Source organism: Populus euphratica, unplaced genomic scaffold (assembly GCF_000495115.2).
Source record: "Populus euphratica unplaced genomic scaffold, PopEup_1.0 scaffold756.1, whole genome shotgun sequence".
NCBI lineage: Eukaryota > Viridiplantae > Streptophyta > Magnoliopsida > Malpighiales > Salicaceae > Populus > Populus euphratica.
Window position 1 is genome coordinate 25,590 of NW_011500624.1, and position 25,367 is coordinate 50,956.

The window sequence follows — 25,367 nt, forward strand, 5'->3', positions numbered from 1 at the left end:
CACAAAAGGGGAATTTTTGTGAGATATGGGATGGAGTGAGGAGACTGGAGAGAGCAAGGTAGGGTTTGGGAACGCGGTTAAATTTGTATTTTTTAAAAATTTAAAAAAAATTATTTTTTATTTTTATTAAAATTTAATATGATTTGTGCGTTTTGGATTGTTTTAATATGTTAATGTTAAAAATAATTTTTAAAAAATAAAAAAATATCATTAACAATAAAAAAACATCATTAGCATGCATTTCGACATAAAAAATTATTTGAAAAGCAACCGCTACCACACTACCAAACATACTCTAAGAAGAGTCAGTAAATAGCTTACTAATTTTTAAATTTTTTATTCAATTTCATGTAGCATATCATATTCACCAGTAAAATCATATAATATATATAAATCAACTTTAAATTTGACCATCATGATTATCAATGTTAATTAGAATGGATTATATATGTATCTAATAGTGATAGATAACTCACTTACCTTTAAATGATATGTATAGAAAATAAATCAAAACTAAAAAAGAATTCACTTTTTCAGAATTCATTTTCCAAAAAAAAACAACTTTCCTGCAAACAAACGGAGCCTAACTCACAGCTCCGTCCACTTAGTTAAAATCTAATTTAATTTTTTTTTTAAATATTTAAATAATATTATTTTAATTAATGCAAGATTAATTTAGGTTACAACTCAAACTCAAACTCTAGTAAGAGTCAATTTAATAACTTGCTCTTAATCACTATGCCAATCCCTAGGAATTACCATGCACTGACTCTTTATCGATTGATAGTTTTTGACACCAGATAACCGGAATACCAAACATGCATAGACAGGGAGATGGGGACAACCTTAGCACATCCAAGGACTCCTACAGCCCACCCAAGTTCTCTTCTCCCACAACATCAAAGCTGGCAGCAGCACAGCTTCTGGCATCACCACCCTGCTGTTGCTATGGTAGAAAAAGATTCAAGACTGTTTCAACTTTCCAAGTCTCGTGTAGGTATTTGCACTTGCTGTTTCAATGGTTGTTGCCTTGCTTGTCCTGTCGATAAGTCAAAAATGGTTGGGTGCTCCTCTGCTTTTAACGGGTTGTTCAAATCTAGTTTTAGAACAAGGGGTTTCTCCTCTAAACCTTTTAACTTGGCAAATGACACGCTTCGAGACTTTCGAGGCCTTGGAAGCATGCAGGAAAATCACTAGAGAGCTTACTTATACCATGCGGCAAATGTTGTTTCACCGCCGCGTCTTATGCCTGTAGTCCTGTTCAGCAAGACGCCTTTGATTTTATCAAACTGTGTCACCGATTAAATAAAAATGTATTATTTTAATGTATTTTTAAATAAAAAAAACATTTTAAAAAACAATTGCAATGACTCTCTCGAAGAATTACAAGGCTACTTTGAACAACAAAGTTAAAGCTATAATTTGAACGAGATTAATGTTGCAATTTTGAAATGAGGCCACCCTTCTCTTCTTTATTTCCTTCGAAGCCTACAGAGGTTTGCCTTGCCATGAAGACGCAAAATCAAATATCTCAATTTCTCCGACCTGTTCCTCGGAATAATACTGTTCAATTACAGAAAGTAATATTTGGGGCACCATCATCTTCAATGCATGTCATCTTGATCTTTTCATATTTCTGAACCTGTTCCCTGTTTTCATTTCCTCCACCACACCTGCACCTCCATGATCACCATCTCTTCCTTGTTTACCAAGAAAAAGACGATCCAAGTTCTCAAAACCATAATTTGAGACAATGTCACCTGCTCTGTCTCCTATTTTCTGCTCTGCATTTCCTCTTCCTGGGTTAGACTTCTGTTTTCATTTCCAACCCACCCACACCTATATGTTTGCTGTCGAAAGTTCCCTGTTTTCCAGGAAGACCAGACTGCAAGTTTACAGGATCATTAGCTGGGACAGTAAGCTCCATCTGCTGCTTTTTCTTGGACCTCCGTTTCTTCCTTTTGGATTTGACTTCTGGTTTTATTTCCACTTCATTTGCACCTGAATGGTCAAAGTGTTCTATCTGTTCCTGAAGACCAGAACCCTCCAATTCCTGATTGATTTTATTAGGGACAGGCAATCTGGTTGAGTCCAATCCATCAGCATCTGTGAGTTTGCTGTCACCTCCTCTTTGTTCCATGGGAGAACAACTCCCCAACTTTTCAACACTGTTAATTAGGACGCCATCAGCTTCAATCTTTCTCCTTTTCTTAGATCTTCGTTTCCTTTTTTTGGATTTCAACTCTTTTTTCAATTCCACTGCCCCATCCTCCAATTCCTGATGATTGTTATTTGGGACAGATACTGGTTGCGTCCAATCCATCAGCATTTCCAACCCACCCACACCTATATGGTTGCTGTCGAAAGTTCCCTGTTTTCCAGGAAGACCAGACTGCAAGTTTACAGGATCATTAGCTGGGACAGTAAGCTCCATCTGCTGCTTTTTCTTGGACCTCCGTTTCTTCCTTTTGGATTTGACTTCTGGTTTTATTTCCACTTCATTTGCACCTGAATGGTCAAAGTGTTCTATCTGTTCCTGAAGACCAGAACCCTCCAATTCCTGATTGATTTTATTAGGGACAGGCAATCTGGTTGAGTCCAATCCATCAGCATCTGTGAGTTTGCTGTCACCTCCTCTTTGTTCCATGGGAGAACAACTCCCCAACTTTTCAACACTGTTAATTAGGACGCCATCAGCTTCAATCTTTCTCCTTTTCTTAGATCTTCGTTTCCTTTTTTTGGATTTCAACTCTTTATTCAATTCCACTGCCCCATCCTCCAATTCCAGATGATTGTTATTTGGGACAGGCTTACTGGTTGCATCCAATCCATAAGCATTTGTGTGGTTACTGTCACGTCCTCTTTGTTCCATGAGAAAACAACTCTCCAATTTTTCAACATTGTCAATTAGGACGCCATCAGCTTCGATCTTTCTCCTTTTCTTGGATTCCACCTCTGTTTTCAACTCCAATGACACATCTCCAACTGCACGAACATCCCCTCCGCTCTGCTCCTGAAGAACACAACTTTGTTGTTCGCTGATGTGGTGGTTACAGCACCCCAATTTCTCAGCATTTTTGTTTTGGACAGCATCACCATCATTCTGATTCCCTTTCTTATTTCTTTGTTTTCTTTTTCTGGATTTTCTTTTCCTAGATTTTTCTTCTTTGTAATCATTTTCTCCATCTACACCTCCAGAAGTATGATCACTGTTTCTCTGTTCTTGAATGCTTCTTTCCAGCTTCTGAACACCATCGTGTATAACAGCACCTTCCTCATGTTTTCTGTTATTAGAACTCCTTTTCCTCTTTTTAGATTTTTCTATTTTAATTTCATCCACTCCATCACTGCCATAACCACCACAGCTTTCCCCCTGTTGCCTGAGAGTAGAACTCTCCATATTCTTGACATTGTTGATAGGGACAAAATCACCTTTACCCCCTTGACTTTCTTTAGAGCTACCATCAAGGCAGTTTTTATTGTGTTTACCTCGTTTCCTTTTCTTGGGCTGGACTTGTGTTCTCATTTCTCCCATTCTAGCAGCATCCAGAGGTAACCCACGTTCAGCACATCTGCGGAAGTCCAGTTGCTTTGAAGAACTATATTCTGACACAAGTCGATGAGCCAATTCTGCCAGTTGAGGGCCTGAGATAGACTTGGGGATTTGTCTACAAACAATTTTACAATATTTAGCAAACCAATTAGCATCATTAAGGAGGCCTCTAAACTTTTATCCCGATATAAAATTTTCAATTTGGACTACACTAAGATCATAATTGATCATTTCATGAAACACTTGAGAACTGGAGTTGGCACTGATGTTTATGGCATGGAAGGAAAGTTTACCTTTTAGAAGATATAGAACCAGGAATAGCTGGTTCATGCCATAAATGATGTGCATGCAAAATATTGCACTTGGTCACGGACTGCGAACAGGGAAAAAAAAAATAAGCATCTACAGTGTAGTAACAATCACCCGGGTAAAGAAATTAGGGCAGGCCACCTTCAGTCTTTTATATTTCAATTTTTCATAACAGAAAATATCAAAAAGAAAAACTATTACCTTGTTAGGCAAGATAACTCCTTCTGGTAGCCTTGGAATATGGGAATGAAATGGAGGGTATTCATAGAACACTGATCTGCAATAAAGAAAAGAAATAACTATTGCAAGAGATGACAAACAGTTTGTGAGCAAAGCAAACATCATGTTGTTTAGAAACTTACATCGCTTGTTCACTCGCTATCATCAGCATGCCATCAATTGGTGAAAATATCCCGAGAGGCCATTCAGGTTTCTCAGAAATGTAAATGTATCCATTCATTCCACCACTACATAATTAATGAGAAAATACCTTGCCGTAAGCAAAACAATTTCATAAGGGACCTTGGAAAGAGTAAATAATCACTTCTCTACAAGGACCTCAAAAAACAAGCAAATAATCACTAGCTACATGCTCCAGTGATACGAAACAAAGAACAGCAAAAGAAATACATACTGCAGAAAATATAATCACAAAAATCAGAACCAAACTGACAGGATAAATAAATTCCAGCAATGGATAGAAAACAAGTGAGCTGGATATGGGGAGTTATTTGGTTCAACAAGAAAATTTCAATGCACTTACTGTGTATATCAAACAGTCTGAAGTACTTGAGACAATTAATTTATCTCTCGTTTAATTAGTAAGGGCGCTGTTGGCGAGGAGATGAAAAGTTAGGAATAAAAAAACCAAGGTTCCTTGCCAGCAATTTAGTAATGTTATCTCTTCTATCTATTCAATACATTTCATGAAACCAACTTCTAGCATGTTTTTTCAATGTTTCTATGGATCAGATTGCACAGCTCCCATACTCCCATACTGAAAAGGCTGGAAACATATAGAACCAAAAAACTGAGCTTGAAGATAATAAAATTTTATTCATCAACTATCAGCTGTTATTACTTCATGGAAAATCTCAAAGATACTGTGTTCAGAGTTCATTTTTATATTATTCGCTGAATATTTCTATTCCACATAAGCATGGACTTCTACGGGAGGAAATGAGATAGAAATTGATGATGACATATAACTAATTGAGAAGACAATGGCCAAGCAACAACAAAATTTAATAGTCACGAACACCATGATAAATTTTTACAATGCTATTTTCAAAATAGCAGAGACTTGATAATTAATTAAAAAAAAAAAGGCCGCCTCAAAATTTTTCAGGGAGGCCTCATTTACACACCTGATTTTTGGGTCAATTTTCAATTTTCCATTAGCTGTTGGCAGAGCTGGCTGATCTTTGCACTTGAACATAGAAATTACCTTAACTGCCAAAGGATGTGAAATATGAACACACAGGACATCATAACCCAAACGGTTTCTCCGTCTCTCTTCATCCTGATTATAAATATCATCAGTAAGAACTTTTCAGAAATGTGAATAAGTAGAATTTAGCAACCAAAAATCATATTTTCTCTAATAAAAGCAATGCTAGAAGAGCAATGAATTTGCAACATCATTGCTGGAGATAAATTGATAACAGAAAGGATAATAAAAATCTGATATGCCCATACATCAAATTGCCACTGAATGAGTATCTCCAGCCAAAAAGTGGAGATTTATATTGTTATTTTACCACATACCACACATCTTCAGGCTATCTTTTTTCTTTTGCTGCATTGACATCAGAAGGAAGTCGGACTAGCCACATTGAACACTCAATATATCAGTCTTGCACCCCTCATTTCTAAAATTTCTGATTCTGGTAGGTGTACAAACTTATTACGGGTATACGAGAGCAAAATAGGCAATACAGGCTTCTGTCAGGGGCAACAAAGGTACATCTAAAGTAACATGGCAAATTGAATTATCAAATGATACCCATGAGTCATAAAAATCAGAAATATATGACACCAACCAACACACTGATACATCTAGCGCCTGTGACTAATGCTAACTTATAGAAAAAGGAATTACTGTCAATGTGTGCTCCACTTTTGTGATCTCTGAAACAAGGCGGGACTCTTCGATGAATGGTAATTTGCAAATAGCCTGGAAATTTCAAAGGAAAAGATATAACATCAAGAGGAGCATCATTGAAATCCATAATTATATGAGAGAAAACCAAGTACACATAAGCATGCAAAAGTTCTGCATCAACATATGCACTTTAATCATCAGAGAACAAAATTTATATCAACTCAAAGTTCAAAGAAGAATCCAGAAATAACAAATACCTGCCAGGAAAAACGCTTCCCATTATTATCAAGCTCAAAATCTGCCAAGAAATTTTAAGATTAATAACCTGTAATAATTTTGGGATTTACTAATGATGGTGATGTAAGAAAGATAAGTCTTGAGCAATGATTATACCAGTAGGGTAAAAATCCAATATTGGTGATGATGCATCCATCATCAATTTCCTGTAAAACAAAGGAAGAGCATGTGCACTTCGAGCACAGCAATTGTGTCAACTACTGACTGTAAACCAAATGCACAAGAGAAAGGAAAATGGTTAAGATTGAAAACCTCGCAGCAGGCAACACTGCCATTAATTGATCAAATGGCTTGAAAGGTTCCCCAAGTGTGAAGTGAATTTCTAACTGATCACAGCCATAGAAATCCGAGGCAAATGGTGCATAATGATAAGGGTAGAACCTTCACATAAAAATGTTGAGGTGATCAAAATTCAACTTTGAGCGTTCTTGGAAAAGGAATACAATGCTGTGTCATAAGAAATTAAGACAAAGAGATCCTATAAACAGTGAATTTAGGTATTGGTCAAAGCTAAAGCATTCATATCCTACAACTATCCAGAGCCAAGCTACTTGAGCTCAAAAGATCCATGTCAGTTATGGAGGCAGGGAACAAAAAAGTTAGCACCAGTTAGTGTCATGATAGGTGCAATCCACTCTATCAATGCCTAGATGAGGTTCCAAGTTCAAGAACCATGGGCATTTTATTTTTAAAAGGACCATTTTACATGAAAAAAGCATAACACTTGCCACCAGCAAGATTTCCTCATATTATATCAACCTAAAAGTTTTGACTGTCATCTTTTAAAATAAAATAAAATAAATCAGTAAGTGGTAGTGAAATCTTCTGAAGTTAAATGAATGCACATTTACCTGGAGACAAAAAAAAAATTAGATATGAATCCATATAACTGAAACTACTTTCGTCTGATGTCTCTCAGTCCCTACTTCTAATGTGCTTACTTAGATATTAAAAGGATTAGGCTATTCCTGGTTTTTTGTAACTCAGGAAAAAAGGGAGGTATGACTCCATGATGTCATAGTTCTTTGATGACTGACTTCACAAGTAAAACATCAACCCTAAGCTAGGGCCCCTTAACTGATCCAGCTTTCAACATTTTACTTTTTGAAGACAACAAGTAAATAAAAAGAGAGGTAATTATCACTTAAATTTACAATAGCATAAGAGAATGCACCACATACCATTGCCAGGAGCAGACTCCTTCATAGTAGTAATGCATAACCCAACAAATCCCTTCTACATATTTCAAAACCTGCAGGAATTGCAACACTGTAAAATTACAACCCAGCCTAATTAGAACAAATTTAAAAGTTGTGCAGGATAGAAACAGAAGGTACAAGTGGAGGGGAAAAGGGAGTGAGAAGAAGCCAGTAAGTTGGCAATAATGATAGAAGAATCATTTCCTTGTAGTCAAAACAAGAATGAAACCTAAAGGCATTTATGTGATATAGAGTCTTGTTAGCATTTCTTTCCAAAACCATGGTTTGGAAAAAGCCCGTAGTTGTTTCTCCAAAACTCTGGCATTGGGTGTGTTTGGTTTCCAAATCTGTCTATGGCATCAAATTGGTGACCATGTATTTTGAGGCCTCATGGTTCTGGGTTGGTGTCGTCTTGTCGAACCCAAAACAGTGCATCTTTCAAAGGGCAGTCGCACTGGAGACCAGTTTTTACATGTGAAATACTGCACATACCACTCCTACAATAGAAAACAGTAACATTAAACCATGTACCGCATGTCTCCTAATGGTATCACGCTCATCTTCACTCTTTGCCTCAAACTTTTCTGCGTAGTATCTTTCCTTCCAACCCTCTTCTCCCAATTTAATCTGTAACCAAGAATAAATCAGAAAAACCAGGAAACCTATACTACCTTGCATAGCTCAAGGCAAGATATACAAACTTAACCACAGACCTTGTCAACCACAGCACTTGTGCCATTGGAGGAGAAGTGGTTTGATTCCTTAATGGCCATGCTTCGGGGCTGCAATAATGTTAATAAAAATACACTAAACTCCCAGTTGCTTATCAAGAAAAAAGATATCCCATGAGACGTGAAATGAAACTGCAACAATATTTAGATTATGTAAACAAAGCACTCACATTTTGTCGATTTTGACTGAGAGGAGCTGTTTCCAGCTTCACAGAAGATTTGCAACTTTCAGATACACCATCATCAAACAATGATTTTGATGAATGAAATGCTTGCGGACGTTTTGATATGCGTTGGAAACGTATCTCTCTTTCCTTTTGCATCTGACAATGGATGTTGCTTAGAATTACTATCTCAAGATCCTAGCTATTGGGCAAAACACATATCATGTGAAATACAGGCATGGTAGGATTTATTAATCCAGGATACCAACATAATAGGGATATTGATTCTATATGCAGTTCCTAAAACACTATGACTGAATACCAGAAAGAAACATAGTTAAGAAGTAGGAAAAAGTACAGTAGACATTAAAAAGCGACACATTTATGATGAATAATGCATATATAATTGGAATAGGCAATCAGTAAGGCAACAAAAATTATATGAACAGATCCATTATATTGTAAGAGTACATTCAGAATATCAAATTCTTTTTATTGACCATGCAATTTTATCACACAAAATACAATTTGATTTTAAAGTCTAAAAATTACGTCATCAAGTTGCTAGGTAGTATGATTACCAAAATGTCAATGCTGTTGTCCTCTAAAGGACAATCAAATAAATTTTAGTGGCTAATCAACACAAAACCTAGTGATAAAGGAAGCAACACAAAGAACCAAGGAAGCACCAATCACTAGATTTAATTTATTTTATCAATTAAATAGTCATAGCTCAACTTGAATCTCTAACTAGGGAACTATATAAAGTCTCCAAAGCAAATAGAAAGTAGCAAACTCAAACCCAACAGGAATGGGAAAAATAAAACTTAGTAGAACCATGCAAAAAGGAAATTGAACCAAATTCCCAATAAAAGCAACTTTGACTACTTAACTAAAAAATATAAAAACCTTAAAAAGTAACAAAAATATTGATCACTAATTTTAATCCTAGAATTCGTTCTAAATCCTCCACTGATTAGTCATTTGGAACGTACAGGGCATGCATGTCAATTGTACCAATAAAATAGTCATCCACAAAAATCAATCAACAAAGGGAATATTTTCAATAAAAATTCAGGTTCTTAAGATTTTAACCCAAAAAATTATATTCCATATATATCATTGTAAAAATGTAAATCTGACTCTGATAGTGTTGCCAAGTGTACCCTCATTTAGCCCAAACACATCCTTTTGTGTTTATGTCATCCCACATCAAGAATGTGTAGAAAGCTATGCCTATTTTTTATGGCATGTTTAATACAATATTGAACAGTAACTATATTAGATATAAGCTTAATACTGATATGGAGGACATTTAAAAATATCTGTGATTTGTATCTCTACGGGCTTTTGTTGTGATTTGAATGCAAGAACACTATGAACAAATCACTAATATACTAGTAAATTAGCAAACAATAGACGACTACTTGCATGAAGAAAAATGCTGAAATGGAGACAAAAAAAAAATCAAGAACTAGGAATGGCAGCCCTCCCAATCCCTTGATTTTTTTCATGAACAAATTAGAATTGCAATCTTATAGTTTGAACCCATTGCTTCTATTTTGCATATGAGAAACTTTAGAAAAAGTACGCCACAAAAAGAGGAAAAGAAACAAGTCATTTAATGATACCTGGTTGCGTCTTCTAAAGATTGCGCTTTCATGAGAACCCAGAGCTTGAACAAAGTGCTCCACACGAATCAGGTTTATCTACCAAATAAATAAGAGAACAAATTGAGACAAGAGAACAAAGATGTCAATTGAATTTCAAGGCTACAATTTTCAGATTAGATCTTCAACAATCTACAACAATTAATTAATAAACAAACTATATCAATTATTTTAATGGCAGTTGACATTTTTAAAGCAATTGAGGTGATAGACCATAAATAGCAGAGAGCCTTCAGCAGTTTCATTCATCTTCACTTCGATTAAGATGAATCTACCAATTAAATAAGAAAACAATGACAATTAAAAAGGTCAAGTGACTTGAAAGACCACAATTTTCATAACAGTTCTTCAACAGCCTAAAACAATATAAACAGCAAAGTATATAAAAAAAATTGTATATTGTTAAATAGTACTGAAGAATAGAGCAAGAAACCCTAAATAACAGTGTCTCCTGTACTGAGCTTTACTTCCTTTAAAAATTATCAAGCCCTCTAAAAAAAATTGGAAGCTTCTTTCCAATGGTCTCTCATCCTAACTTCAAGTTTCTTATAGAAAACTGACTGAATAATGGGTGTCCTGTACAAAAATCACATTGCTCTTGCTCCATATCATTCTATTATGAAATAATCCAAGGATAATGCTAGAGATGCTAGCTACCTTTTTAACTGATTTGATATATGTATGTTAAGTGCTCTGCTAACTTGTTTATTTCATTAAGGGTAAGTCACATGAGTGCTAAAAGCCACATCACCTTGACCTAAAAACTTTCTTGTATTATATATGCCAAATTTGTTAGTGAATCAGCTAGTACAAAAAGTGTTTTATACTTTGCATTACCATCTCAATATTTGAGGCTTCCAGACCAATTAAAGTTAGAAATAAAAGATAAGATCTGAAAGGTAGTAAAAGATAATTGTAATAAGTTAGCAAGAAATAGCAGAGGAAGAAATATATTTATGTGCTCAATATCTCAAGTATGGGTTAACAAGCCACATCATAGAAAGACCAAGCATCTGCATCAGCAAATATGATCTATACAAACATTAAAGTTGGATAGTGGAGGTTTATGTTGCCTCTTCTCTCTCCACGCATCAGCTAATGATGCCTTCTCCTTTTCTTTTCTTGTTTGGTTGAGACAGTATATAGAAAAAATTACACCTTAATCACTGTTATTTGGAATTGGTCTGCAGAATGAGGCTGGATGACTTTCACTTGACACATCAAGAAGAGTAATATTTTAGGTGTGCAAGAAGAAGAATAATTCAGTTCTTCAATTTAGGTTTGGTTAGTTAGCCCTTCGACTTTAGCCTTCAACATAATTGAGCTTTTAAAGACAAATTTCAATTAGATCATAAAATTTTATATAACATTTAATAACTTCTTTAATTGCATCCATTGTATGGGCTCCATTCATTAGTTCATTAAATTTATCAACTTCAGCTATGTCTTCTATTTTCTCATTTAAATGTAATCACATAAGCAACATCTAGCTCATTATATTACATTTGACAACAAAAAGATTTATACTACACATGAATGTAAGTGAAAGTGAAATTTTTGTGGTGAATGAAAATTGAAATTGGTGACAATTATTATTAATTATTTAAATTGAACTGATAATTTTAAAAGTTTTAAAATTTTAATTTGCAATGCCGCAAGCTGAAAACTAATATCGCATAAACACCGAATTTTTGTTGTAGCTTAGATTCAAAAATAAAGTAAATGACAAATCATCCATTCTCTGTGACAACAAGTTACCAAAAATTGAAAAACACAGAAGTGTCTAATTCTTCACCTCAAAGGAATTTGTTAGGTAACCACCCATCTGAGCAAATTCCTTTTTGTAAACTGCCATGAGCAAATCGATAGCCCCCTATCAAAGTTGGAAACATCAGTTAAACAATAAACAAAGCCACAAAAATACAAATATGGGATTCAACATGAGAACAGAAATTTAATGATTGGCATCAACTTAAATTGAGCAGAGCATGTGAGGCAAATTCATAAACTTCAGGCTTTTGTTTGATGGGAGAGTGAAACTAGTTCCATTAAGCTACTTTCAATGTTGATTTGGGCTACATGTTGTTAGTAAAGTTGATTCAGTAATAGGTGAATTATTTGTCTTTCCTTAGATTTATGAATACACAGGAATAATTACGTTTTATTATTACGAAACCAAGTCTCATAAGCATAGAACTATTTTCAAGTCTATAAATAGGCTTCTAGTCTCCAAATTCCAAAGCAAATTTTATGAACGATGTTGGAGCCACTTGCTTGAATTGAAAGCAAATAGAATAAGCATAATATGGCATGAGGCTTCCTTACAGAGTTATTTTTCATTAATACCAGTGCAAGGCTAGTAGTTTCCTACACCTTTTCCCTTTAATTTCAACCACAAATCAAATCTGCAGTTAGCCCTAGCTCCTGAAATCACCAAAGATCCTACAAGCCTAACACGCACTAAAATCATTTCAAAACTTTCCCATATTATCTTCTAGCACCTAATCTCTTTTAATTAACTGCATTAAACAAGGATTAAGTTCACAAGTCATATTCAATGATATTATACAGATTAGCTAAAAGCTCTATAAAAATGAATGTGCTTGCTCTCCAACATGGTAATATGTCAAACACATGATTCTCCAGTGTCAATAATTGATGCCATTAACCACTACTTAACTTTGCAATATTTGAAAGTGAACCATTGGACAAGAATGATTCTAATCTTAAGTGTTGCAGGATAGCTTATGGCTGATCTGAGGGGCTGTTTACAGTTACATGAATAGGGATTTTGGGGAAATGGTTGATATTTTAGTGGCTAATAGTTGTAGGATTGACTTATGAATGTGTGGATGTTTAGAAAGTCAATGAAGGTTGTTTGATGGTTACAATAAGGACGATTGATTTCTGGAATTGTCAAAGGATGTAAAGAAAGTTTCAAAGAGTTACACTAACATAGGATAAAAATGCAAAAGATATCAAACACACCCAAAGGCTGGTTATCTGTACTGCATGGCCAAAAAAATGAGACTTTCTTCTAAACATCTCAAAAAATCAAATCATAATTTATTGGAGCAGTAGCAGCCCTTAAATACTAAAAGCAAAGCCTGAAATAAATTCAAGTCCTAGCCTTTAAAAAAATAAACCTTATAGGATTTTCTCTGCATCAGACACCTAGTGGAGATTGTATCACACAATCACAAAGCGCATCAGACACCTAGTAGTCACACTTAGTGGAGATTGTATCACACAATCACAAAGCAAAATTGCTAGAAATTCTTCAAAAAATATTGCATTATCAAAATAAAGCATTAGAAGCCCAATTATTTTCACACTCAACACACTCCTAAAGCTTTACTTGAATGGATTCATAATCCTAAAATAAGAAAAGATAAATTCCTATATTAAATTCAATTAATTAAAGAATATTCATCAAAAAAAATATTAGAGACCAATACCTCACTAAAATGTAAAATAAGAGCCTAGACCTAGATAATTTACCAAATATGGAAATTACAAAAATACCCTTGTCTACAAAATCACATTAAAAAAGCAATGAACCTTCTGCTTTTTTTTGGTCTGCATCATTAAAGATAGATTCAATAGCAACACCATTGTTTGTCTTTTTGGCATATATACAGAAATCACAAAGGTTCAATGCACTACTTATGTATAAGTGAGACGCAGATACATGATCAGGGTACCAATATAGGAATAAAATAACAACTCCAAAGCAAAAATCATGTTTTCTAAAAGAACAAAAGGGTTGTTAAATTCCTCAACCTCGGATATCTCCAGTGATGGTATGTGTGGCAGAAAATCATTTCCAACAAACAAACACATGAAGACAAAATCATCAATCACACGCTCCAGGTCTACTTTCAATGTTGTGTCTGGTATTCTCAAATCATATGCTAAATACTCCCTCAAGATCCAAACATTGAGAAACTGTAATAGAATGAAGTCAAGAATTTGGTGAGAAACTTTAAAGAAATAAAAATTAGAATACTGATTACAACAGTATCACAATACACCATTCATATAAAGCAAAACTGAAATAAAAGAGTTAGCTCAAATTAGTTCTCCTTCAAACATTATGTTTCTAAATCAACAGTTTCTGTTCTACGTAAACCTAACTCATGCTCTAATTTACCTATTGTTAGGTACTTGCATAATGACTGTTTTTAGGACATCTGGTTAATGATTCCATGCTCTAAAACCACCAGTTGCTTATCTAACCTGCACAGGTAATATGTGACCAACTACATAGGCTTTTCATTTCTATAAACTCCTTGGTGTGTTTCTCATTCACTAGGGAAAGAAAATAAATGAAAAAAGTAACCTCATTTTTGCAGTTCATTTTGCTAAACCGTGAGGCAAGAACAATTCTAAGGGTTAAACTCAAGACATTAGGTCATGAAGAAAGTCAAACAACAGTAGAGAAATAATGACCTGAAACTTCATCCCCGAGATATGTTTTTCTATATTCTCAGCAAACTTTCCTACTTGCTCTGAATCCCCATTTAATTTTCGGCGCTTCATTAGTCTATGTTTTTCTTTCAAAGATTTACCGCCTGTGCTTGCATTTCCAAGATCCTGTCCAGCAAAGAGGTAAGATACAGCCAGAATGTGTTCTTCCACATCATTGTGAGAACATCTAATAGCATGTATAATACAGTTTAATCAACAAGTTCAGTTCAAAACCTCTCTCAGAATCGAGAAATGAATTTCATGAGAAGCCAACGCGAGCATAATCAAATCCGCATCCTAAAATAACACATATGATACGAAGGAATTATAGGACCAGCCAGGAATAAAGTCAAACTCATTTTAAACATGGACAAACAAAGGAATTTACCAATCCATATAAACAATGCCGTGTATTTGGATCAAAACCCGGTAGATTCCTTTGCAAGCGGATGTATGACATTATCTTATGCTCTCCTTCACCGGCCACATTAGCATCAGAAAGAATGACCTAACAAGAATCACATGCTCTCACTTGTAACGTAAATGAGAGAAAGGGAGATAGGGAGGGGACCCATGCTCATGAATTTTCATTTACCTTTACTCCTCGCCATCCCAAATCATCTTTCATCCTCAAGCGTATGTAATAATGAAGAGCTGACGACAACAAATCCATAAACTCAGTTCCAGGTGTAATTACATTCGAGTCAAGTTTCTTCACTTGCTCCAAGTTCCCTTCTTCTGATTCAGGGACAATCCCACCATCCGTCCCTATAGATAAGGCCTGAGCGCAAACAAAACCTCAATTTTCATTTTTCTCCAAAAGAAAAGGACAAAACCCTAAGTATCTTAAAATGCTGAACAACTAATTTACAAAGACTATCTCACTTGATCAGCAGCATCTCTAGCAGCCCTAAAACGCCTCGACCGCTGCTGATTCATCTTAGCTCGTGGAGCAACACCATCTGTGTTTAAAGTAATCAATATTATTACAACAAATAAATTTAAGAACATCATGACGACGACGACAACAATCTGTATGTATCCGATTCCAAAGAATTACCAATAGCCATGAAAAGGAGTTTTCGAGGCCTGACAATGGAGAAGATCCTATCAATGTACTTGAAAACCGCAGCGAAAACCTCCTCGTATGTAGTCGGAGGCGGCTGTTGTTAATTACACACAAAAAATAAATAAATAAATAATTAAAATAAAAGAGCATGTCATTAATGAAAAAAGGAATGAAGAAAAAAAGAAAAATACCAGTCCTTCGGGATGGAAACAAGGGTGAATGATTCCATTCATGTCAAGATAGAGATTATCGAACTCGATACCGTTAGGGTTAGGGCAGGAAGTGTCGAGTGGGACAGAAACGCCGTTGATTAAAAGCGGCGTTTCTTCCATGACGTCGGCAATTATAAGCGGATACTTCTCCGTTAACCATCTATAGAATGCTGGTATTCCCATTCTTCAGTGTATTACAATTTTCGAAGAAATCAGTAGTGCGGCGGCGAGGTGAGTGCACGCCTACACTGTGTGTGTGTTCTTTCAGTTGTTTAGCGAATCCGCGAAAGCAGTGAGTTAAACTGTGTCTGTGTGTGATGAAGCCAGGCGGCGGCTTCTGTATTTAAAAAAAAAAAAAAAAAAAAAAAAAGTGGAGAGCCTAATGGTAGATGGACGAGTTTGACCTCGGCTATTTTATTAAACTTTCAACTTTTCAACTCATATGTTAAAAACGCTTTGTTTGTTATTATTGCAATATCACCGTAATTTTTTTTTATTTTTAAATTAAGTTTTTTTAGATTTTTTTTAATATTTTAAGTATTGCTATATTTTTAAATTAAGAATATTTTAAAAAATAACATTTAAAAATACTTCTAAACATGCCCTAAATAAACTAGGATTATTTGTGAATTTATTTCAACAATTAACTCCTTTTTTTTTCAATTCAACCATCTTTCTAATTTTCCTTTTCATTTTTTAATTTTATTATTTTTTAATAAATTTGTATTTTTTTCATAAAGCTTTACTTTTCAATTCAACCCTCCTTTTATTTTTCTTATGCTTTCATTTAAAAAAAATTATTCCCCAAAGTTTTTTAATAGTTATTCAAGTTACTTCTGATTTAATTAGGTTAATTAAATAATGTAAAAATAACTCATGATTTAATTTTAAAACAAACTACACAAATGGGTCAAGAATTTTTTCTGTTAATTTCATACTTAATTTTTTTTTTAAGTTGGTCAAATTGTTGTTGGACTACTGAAATCAACCGAGTCATGTTAGGATAACTCCTATATAGTTTGATATTATATCTGAGTTAGATAAAAAGTCGAATTAAGAGGTTTTAAAATTTATCTAATATATCATATTTAATAATAATACAAAATAATTCTTTGTAACCTAAATATTTATGTTACATATTCTTTACTCTAAAATTCTATTTTAGATTACGAAAACTTGCAAGTACATTTTGGTTCCTATATTTTCTAATTAGGCACATAAATCTTTAAATAAAAACTAAATTTTACTAACTTATGTTTTTCTTCTTGTAACCAAGGTTGCAAATAAATCACTAGTCAGTTGTTAGCTTTGTTTTTTTAAAATTATTAGTTTAAATTCTACAAACCTCAAAGCCATTATAAACTTATATAATTATTAACTTCAAAACTTATTGAATTAATTGAGATGTGTATAAACTGATCCAAACACCAATATTAATCAAAATAATAAAAAGTTGCAAATGAATCTAGTTGAGTTTTGATATATTCATAATTTAATATAGGTAATATACTCACACAATCACATATATTCATCACACACAAACTTATAAATATATTTTAGTCCAAAGATTTTACTAATTTTGTATTAGACAACAAATTTTACTTTTTCAATTTTTTTTCCTTATAAGTTTCAAAAGAATACTTAAATTAATAGAGAAAAATTATTGTATAATAGGCCGAATGAAACAATAAATTTATGTTTTTACCATTAAAAAAAATCACAAATAATTATCTTTTTAAGATACAAGAATATTTTCACAAGATACAATTGTCATTTTATAATTATTTAAAGGCATCTCGATCATTTCATATTTTTTTTAACAATTAAATTACTTAATTTCTCTTAAAAATATTTAACTACAATCTAGGAGCTTTTATGATATTTTATTTTTTGAAACATGTTCTAATGACTTTATTTCCTTTAAAATTAAGATTCTTAAAAATTTACTACATAGACTTATTTGTTATTTTACAATATTTTTTTCATAATAATTATTTGATCATAAATAAAATGTGGTATTTTAATAAATAAATAAATAAAATCATGAAAGTTATTGAAAAATATGTACACTCATTAATTACTTTTATGTCCTTGAATGACACATATAACTATCTCTAGTGATCAAAACTATTGTTCTACCATATCATTTATTTGGTCTCAATATCTTTTTTTTCATTAGGTAGCGTATATAGTTAATAAACCTCTAATTTGATGCCAACAACATTTTCTTTTTCTTCTTTTTTCTCCTCCTAGAAATCTACATTTTGCCCTTGAAATATGCAGATTAGCCCTTTAAGTTTATTTTTTTTATTTGTTCCCTTCTTTTCTTATTTCTATTTTTTATTGTGATTAATTTTAAAAATTAAAATTTTTTCTTAGTTTCATCCTTCTTTAATTTTTTAGTCTCTCAGATTTGATCATCATTATTTTGATTGCTATTTTTTTATTTGAGATAGTTTTTTAATTTGATTTTTTTAATTTCACCCTTCATTTTTTTCTTTCTGATTTGATACTAAATCTTTTAGATTAAGAGTTTTTTTATTTTATTTTTTAATATTAAATTAGTTGAGAATTGCATTTCTTAATTGAATTCATGTCCATGATTTCATGGATTGTGAATTTGAAATATTAACTTAGGTTTACAATATTTGCTCGGGGTTACTTGGTTTTTCATGTTATTAAATTAGATTTGCTATATATATATATATATATATTATTAGATTAACCAAACATTAATCAAACTTATTAAATCTAGTCGATTCAATGATTAGAGTATCAAATTTTTTTTACTTCTTAGAAAATTCTAGCATCACTTGAACTATTTTTGTTCTGACATTTAGGAAAATCTTGCCCGATTTACAATGTTATATTATTTTTTTAGGTTTTTTTAAATTTAATTTTTTTACTTGCTTACAACATTTGATATTTGGTTCATTATAATTGAGTTTTTTAATTTGTTTTGATATTGGTTCCATAGTTTTATTATGATCTCATATCTCAAATTACAAGTTTCACAAGTTAACCATAGTTTGTCTATCTAGATTTAATGTATTATCATCTCAAATTTTTTTAAAGAAAATATATTATTTAAAATGTTACAATTTAAATATTTTAAAAATGTTTCTATCAATGTAGATTTTTTGACTTTCTAATATCTTTAATTTTTAAAAAATTTAACAAAAATTTAACCTATAACATAGCAAGAACAAAAAACTAGTAATAAGTAATCTTTAATTCTTTAATCTCAAAAATTATAATCACATCACTATTTATTCAGATTTGAAATAAGATATTGCTATTATTCAAATAACTTCATTAGTGACAAGAAACAAATGACATGGATGGATCAACCGTATAAGATTTGGAGATTTGGATTAAATTTTTTTAATGACGAGGGACATTGTGAAGACAATTTTAAAGAACATCCAGATTCATTAACCCTCAAAAAACATGAAAAAAATATTTTTTTTTGAAATATATCAATAACTAGAATTAAAAAAAAGGGTTAGCCATTATATTTTGATCATAATTTCACGAACTCTTTATATTCCTTTATATCATGTCTGGTTATTATCTTAAAAAAAAATATATTCAAAAGAAACATAAATATACTTGATTAAAAAACATATGAAATAAATAAGTTTTGTGAAATAGTTTTTAAGTAAATTTATGTTATATCACTTAATCATCTTTTTTAAGTTAGAATTAATTTGGTTTGATTGACGGCATATTATAAGCTACCAATTTAGATTTGCTTAAGTATTTTCTTAAAGTCTTCTCTTTAAATGATTTTTTTAAAAGTCTTGAATATTTAATTAATTAGAATTAAACTTTTTAATTTAATTTATTTAAATTTCATAGAATTATTATAAGCTCATACACCAAATTATAAATTAATATATAAGTGACCCAGGTCAATCTAGTCTATCAACTTCTTAATATAAAAAAAATAAATCATCTTATATATGATCTCCTCTAATATTTTAAAAAGATTTTTTCTATTATATATCAAATTCTTAACGTTCTAACATCTCTATGGTTTTTTTTTTTAGGTTGCTGCCCGCCGGCGTAACGCGGGTTAGAAGTTGTAAAAAAAAACTAGTATCACCTGGAGGGAAGGTACAGCATTCTTTATTCCCCTCTTACACAACAGGTGCAGAAAATAATAAACCTACCGCACCCCGTTGATCTTAAAGATTCCCCTTCGGCTGGGGCGACATCACAGTTGAAACCAGGCTTTCCTGTAAACTACCTGTCTAAATTGTTGATGATCAGTAGGAATGAAGAGTGACCTTTCTTCCCAAATGTAAACATTTTTGTCATGCCAATCCTCCATGTGCAGTTATAAAAAAAAAAATGTTGGCAAGACTATAATTTTGAATTTAGGTAAATTGATTACCTTCACATGATAGTAGAGTAGAAACAAGGGGTTATCATCTCAAAATAGCGTGGATAATCAGGAAACATCCTTCCCTGAGGCGTTTCAAAATTGTGAATTCAAAGCAAATACCCAAGGAAGCACCGAATGATGTTAACAGGCAAAAGAAAGATGCATTGGCTTCTGTCATTGGCAATGCATTAACGAAAAATTACAGGGAGAGCTAACTCTTTGGAATGTTTTTACCAACAATCTTAGCTGGAGCAATTCGTAGAAGGTTCCCTGGCTTACCAGGGAGGGCACCTTTGATCATCACAACACGAAGATCATTATCAATCTTTACAATCTTGAGCTTTCTGATCTTTGTCTTTGTCCCACCCATCCTGCCAGGCATCTTCTTCCCCTTGTATACACGGCCTGGTGTTGTTCCGGCACCAATGGATCCCAAAGCTCTGTGACTCTTGGAACCATGGGTCATCGGACCCCTTTTGAAATTGTGTCGCTTAATACCACCTGAGTGAAATTGGGAAAAAGAAGGAAGGAAACGGATATTAGCTTGAAAGGAATTTTAAATTATCAGTACATCAGAAACACACTGCTGAAAAGAATGAAAAATAGACTGGAAAACAAAACTAAAATTGATCACTAGTAGACCATACAAAAATGATACAATAAAAGATAGCAACCACAGTACTACAGACAGTGCAAAACGTAACAGCAGCCAGCGCCAATCTTGAGCAGAGGCCTAACGGATTGTGTATCATACATCACAAACCATGAGCTCGTTATAAGTTATAACATTGCAAGTCTAGGACAACAATTTAGTGTGACTGCGACCATTTGCAAAAGACTCACATTTTCCCAACAAACCTGCATTACTTCACCAAGTAAGGAAGCGTATACACATTCTTGTAAGTACTGATTTCAAGGGGGGAAATGCTTCATTTAGAGTTTTATTTATTTATTATTATTATTAAAGATCAAACTACTTAAGCCTTGGTTAACTCGAATTCACTACAGCTGGGGTTAATTTAGTGGATATCACAATAAACCACACTAGCAAGCAGGGAAACTTTCAAGAATCCCATTAATAAAAGCTGGTCCCACTCCAAGAAAGCCTTGGTAGAACCAGGAAATGAGCTGATGAAAAGTCCACTCCCCAAACCAGTTATCATTCTACAACACTGCAAAGGAAGGGCAACGAATTCCAAAAAAATTATTGTCAATAGTTTTGATACCAGCACACTTGTAAGCTTCAAATCTGCCTTCTGAGGGACACTTTTATCTCATGAGTTTCTTCAGGTTAAATGGAAGGCATGGCAAATTAATTTTGAAACACATAAACAGTAGATGCAAGTGAAACCTTTTAAAAAAGCCCCCATATAATACAATGAAGAATGTTCAGTGGGTAAATATGATTTTAGCTTGCATATCTAAGAATACTGGAGACGATCATTTCAGGGTGCATAAGAACTGTGTCCAACCACCCATATAAAGTAGAAAAAAACTACTTTAAAGGTACCCATTTAAGTGGGTTAAAGCAACAGAAAGACGAATGAAAGATGCATCGGTGAATTCCAGCGACTGGATGTGATCTTTCTAACCGATGCGGGTTAACAAATGAACTCAAGGAGTCTGAAACAGTCACGATCAGTAGACTACAATCCAACAGCAGGAGGTAGAAGCTGATGACATATCTCCCAACTGCCCTACTGTTCATCAAACCTTTTGGTATCATACATTAGGTTAATACACCCACTGCGATTTGAACATCTTTACAATCTAGAATCAATAACCGACATCTATCATTCTATCTATCCGTATGTGCACGCATTTAGAAAGCGAGAAACAAATTAGTTTCCTTGTATTCACATTGTAATCTAAAAATTATAATCAAGATTTTACATTTATCTCTTAGAATTATCCCGTTATAACACCATAAAGTCCCCAGTTCTCATCCTGATTCACAATCACTCTGATGACAAAAGGAATATGCACTTTTCTGACAGATTAATGAAGAATGAGAAATTATTGGATAGGGACAATGATACCATCACGAATATGTGACATTGGCATGATGCAGGAGTATGACTGCACAGAATTATCAGTTTGGAGTGCAAAATTGATCAAGGGTGACATAGCTGTTATGGCTAGAGACAAAAATCATGGAGTTAAATCACATTAACTTGTTCCAGCAAACAAAAATCCAAACTATAACTTCTTAGCACTGCATGTCATCCCTCATCACATAACATGCAACATTTATCTACAGTGGCACCGATTATTCCATTAAACTGCAACTCATCACTATTTCAGGATTTCCTGAAATCACAATACTCTATGTAGTTTCTCAATCCCCACAGTCCATTAACTCAATATTTCAAACAAAAGTACAACGGAACATCCTATCAAATCATTTTTAAAATTGTTGTTTAAACATAACCAAAAGCCCGCCATTTGAGTTCTCTTCGAACTTATATATTAAATTAATCAGTATGTCAGAGCACACAATCAAACACCAAACAGACCATTAAAATTTCAACATCAAGAACGAAATAAACCCAAACCCAAAAAGGGAAAAAAAGGGGGAACTAGAAAACAAACCTTGAAAACCCTTGCCAATGGTTGTCCCGGAGACATCAACAAGATCACCCTCCTTGAAGAGCTCCTCAAACAACAACTTCTGTCCAACCTCAAACCCATCAAGCCCTTGTAGCCTAAACTCCTGCAAATGCCTCATAGGTATAACTCCAGCCTTCTCCAAATGACCCATTTCAGGTTTAGTCAGCTTTTTATCCCTAACCCTCCTATACCCAACTTGAACTGCATCATACCCATCAGTAGCATCAGTCTTAATTTGGGTCACGATATTTCCTTCTCTAAAACCAACCACGGTAACTGGAACCACTTTCCCATTAGGCTCAAAGTAACTCATCATTCCAAGTTTAGTTCCCATAACACCAACCCCAGCTTCCATGCTCATTGCCACAATGGAAAGGCTCAACTTTTGGTTTCTGTTGAGGGTTAAAGGGGCCGTTTTTGTGAGGGGAAAAGGTGGGCTTTTTGAGAGGAAACTGCATTTTAAAGAAGTGGGGGTTTTGGTTTTGACAAGCGATGGGGTGGGATAGCAAAATTGATTTATAGCAGAGAGTGGCATATCTCTTGTGTTTTTGTAATTCAATGTTCGCAAGGAGATTTCTTGGTCATTCAGTGAAGAAGAAAATGGAGAAGGACCCAAGGAGAGGGAATGACGATAGATAACAAAAGGAAGGAAGGAAAGTACCTTTCTTATCCTCGTTTCAGAAAAAGTGTGGAAGGAGAGCTGGGAATCTTGTGTGCTCTAGACTATAGGAATACCACTATGACCTCTCTCTCTCTCTCTCTCTCTCTCTGTCTCTATATATATATATATATATATATATATATATCTTACTCTCTTAGTCATAAAATATTTCTAACTTTTATTTTATTTATTAAGAAAAAAACTCTTATTTTATTTATTTAAAGTTTATTTTTTATAATATTTATTATTTGAGGCTTGAGTTATATTTAAAAAATTATTTTAATACAGATAAAATGATTCAAAATATTTTTAAAGATAAAATTAGTTTTTTTGTACTAAATTATAATCAATGAATCAACATATTTTACATAAATTATTTTTTTCTTGGATGACCTATTTGCTTGCTAATTAATTAATTAGATTACTAGACAGAACATCATTGCTAATATCATAATTAGAGTATATGATTTTCATGAAAGTTGTGGGTATTTCTCTCAGTTTTCCAAAACAAAATAAATGGCTTGGATGAACTTCTAAAACTCAAGATATATTATGAAAATCAAATAGTGTTTGGGCTATAGAATATATTCAAACTTTTCTTTTGTTGCTAATATTTAAACTTCAAAATGACAGTTTTGAATCTTAGTCTCTTCATCAATGTTTTAGACTTATGTCATAGTTTTTTATCAAGATAAACCACACATAAATCCAGGCTCTAAAACTTAGGTTATGATCTAAATACTGAATGGTATTCTAGTTTGAATTGAATCAACCCAAACAAAATTTATTCTCTATGCATTGCCCTCTTTTTATCTCCTTAATTTTAATAGTTAAACATATTAATCGATTATCTGAATTATAAGATGTGTATATTTTATAAACCTGCATTTAAAATGAGCATTTACTATAAATTAAAGATAGCTTATAGCATCAGACTTATTATTACAAAACATACTTAAGTTAGAGAATTTAATGACATTTCAAGTATAATATGATGATATAAAATCTTAATAAAAATGCTCTTTTAAATAATGATCACCCCTAACCAGTTTATTACTGGTCTCTAATAATTAAAGTATTAGAATAAAAAATAATTTACAAAATCCAAAAGGGAGGCATTTATTATTTTACTTTCATAGATTCAAATAAACAAACTCTCATTAGATTTATATATTTGTTATATACCTCTTAATGAACATTTTAATAAATCTTTTGTTTTTTTGTGTTCAATATATCAACACATGGTTATGGGACTTTGATCGGAAAAAAACAAAATTTTTTTCTAATATTTTTCTAAGGTTAACTTATATACCTCTTAATGAACATTTTAATAAATCTTTTGTTTTTTTGTGTTCAATATATCAACACATGGTTATGGGACTTTGATCGGAAAAAAACAAAATTTTTTTCTAATATTTTTCTAAGGTTAACTTCCTTTGGGTTATGATTGCAAGAACATAAAATTTGTTCTAATTTGTTCTAATATTATTATTCAAGTTGATCTTAGGGTATTAAGTGTTGAAACACCCATACGAGCTTAATAACTGAAGTTGCAAATACTAAAATGTAGATAATGTAATGTTTGATTCTCTTAAGTTATCTCCTCAACCCATATAACTAGCATTGAGCTAATAAGTCAATTGACTTTAGGGTATTAGGTATTAAGACACCCCTTTGATTAGTACTTAAAAATATATTTTTATCAAGGTTTTATATAATAATTTTACATTTGAAGTTCAATAACTCTTTAACTAAAACATGTTTTTATAATAACAAGTCTGATACTATAAGATACTTTTAATTTATAGTAAATGTTTATTTTAAATGCAGGTCTATCACATAAATAAAAAGATTGATTGATGAGTTAAAGTATTGAAATTGAAAGGACAAAGAGAGGACCAAACTTAAAAAAAAGATATTGATACAGT

The 25,367-nt window shown here is 32.8% G+C and overlaps 2 protein-coding genes across 5 annotated transcripts; both read right to left on the reverse strand.

Moving 5' to 3' along the window:
* Positions 1–1,307: 1,307 nt before the first annotated feature.
* Positions 1,308–16,144, reverse strand: LOC105115735 (5'-3' exoribonuclease 4-like). Of its 4 annotated transcripts, none has more exons than XM_011012729.1 (24): positions 15,758–16,144; positions 15,558–15,660; positions 15,383–15,459; positions 15,093–15,278; positions 14,886–15,005; positions 14,732–14,794; positions 14,480–14,623; positions 13,811–13,975; positions 11,823–11,900; positions 9,989–10,066; positions 8,364–8,516; positions 8,176–8,244; positions 7,994–8,089; positions 7,445–7,515; positions 6,516–6,644; positions 6,360–6,436; positions 6,224–6,264; positions 5,964–6,038; positions 5,230–5,384; positions 4,225–4,329; positions 4,064–4,139; positions 3,847–3,926; positions 2,800–3,668; positions 1,308–2,292 (listed from the first exon to the last, which is right to left on the reverse strand). In XM_011012729.1, the coding sequence occupies exons 1-24, from the start codon at positions 15,959–15,961 to the stop codon at positions 1,805–1,807; spliced, it is 3,702 nt and encodes a 1,233-aa protein (XP_011011031.1). In that variant the 5' UTR covers positions 15,962–16,144; the 3' UTR covers positions 1,308–1,804. The 4 variants fall into 4 exon arrangements, with proteins under 4 accessions (XP_011011031.1, XP_011011030.1, XP_011011029.1 ...); XM_011012728.1 differs by having other exon boundaries at positions 1,308–1,833; positions 2,341–3,668; XM_011012727.1 differs by having other exon boundaries at positions 1,308–2,188; positions 2,246–3,668; positions 15,758–16,143.
* A 4,008-nt stretch (positions 16,145–20,152) lies between these two features.
* On the reverse strand, positions 20,153–23,475 carry LOC105115737 (Ribosomal protein L3 family protein). The gene is made up of 2 exons (XM_011012730.1): positions 22,761–23,475; positions 20,153–20,669 (listed from the first exon to the last, which is right to left on the reverse strand). Exons 1-2 carry the CDS (start codon positions 23,311–23,313, stop codon positions 20,380–20,382), a joined length of 843 nt encoding a protein of 280 aa, XP_011011032.1. The 5' UTR covers positions 23,314–23,475; the 3' UTR covers positions 20,153–20,379.
* Positions 23,476–25,367: the final 1,892 nt, after the last annotated feature.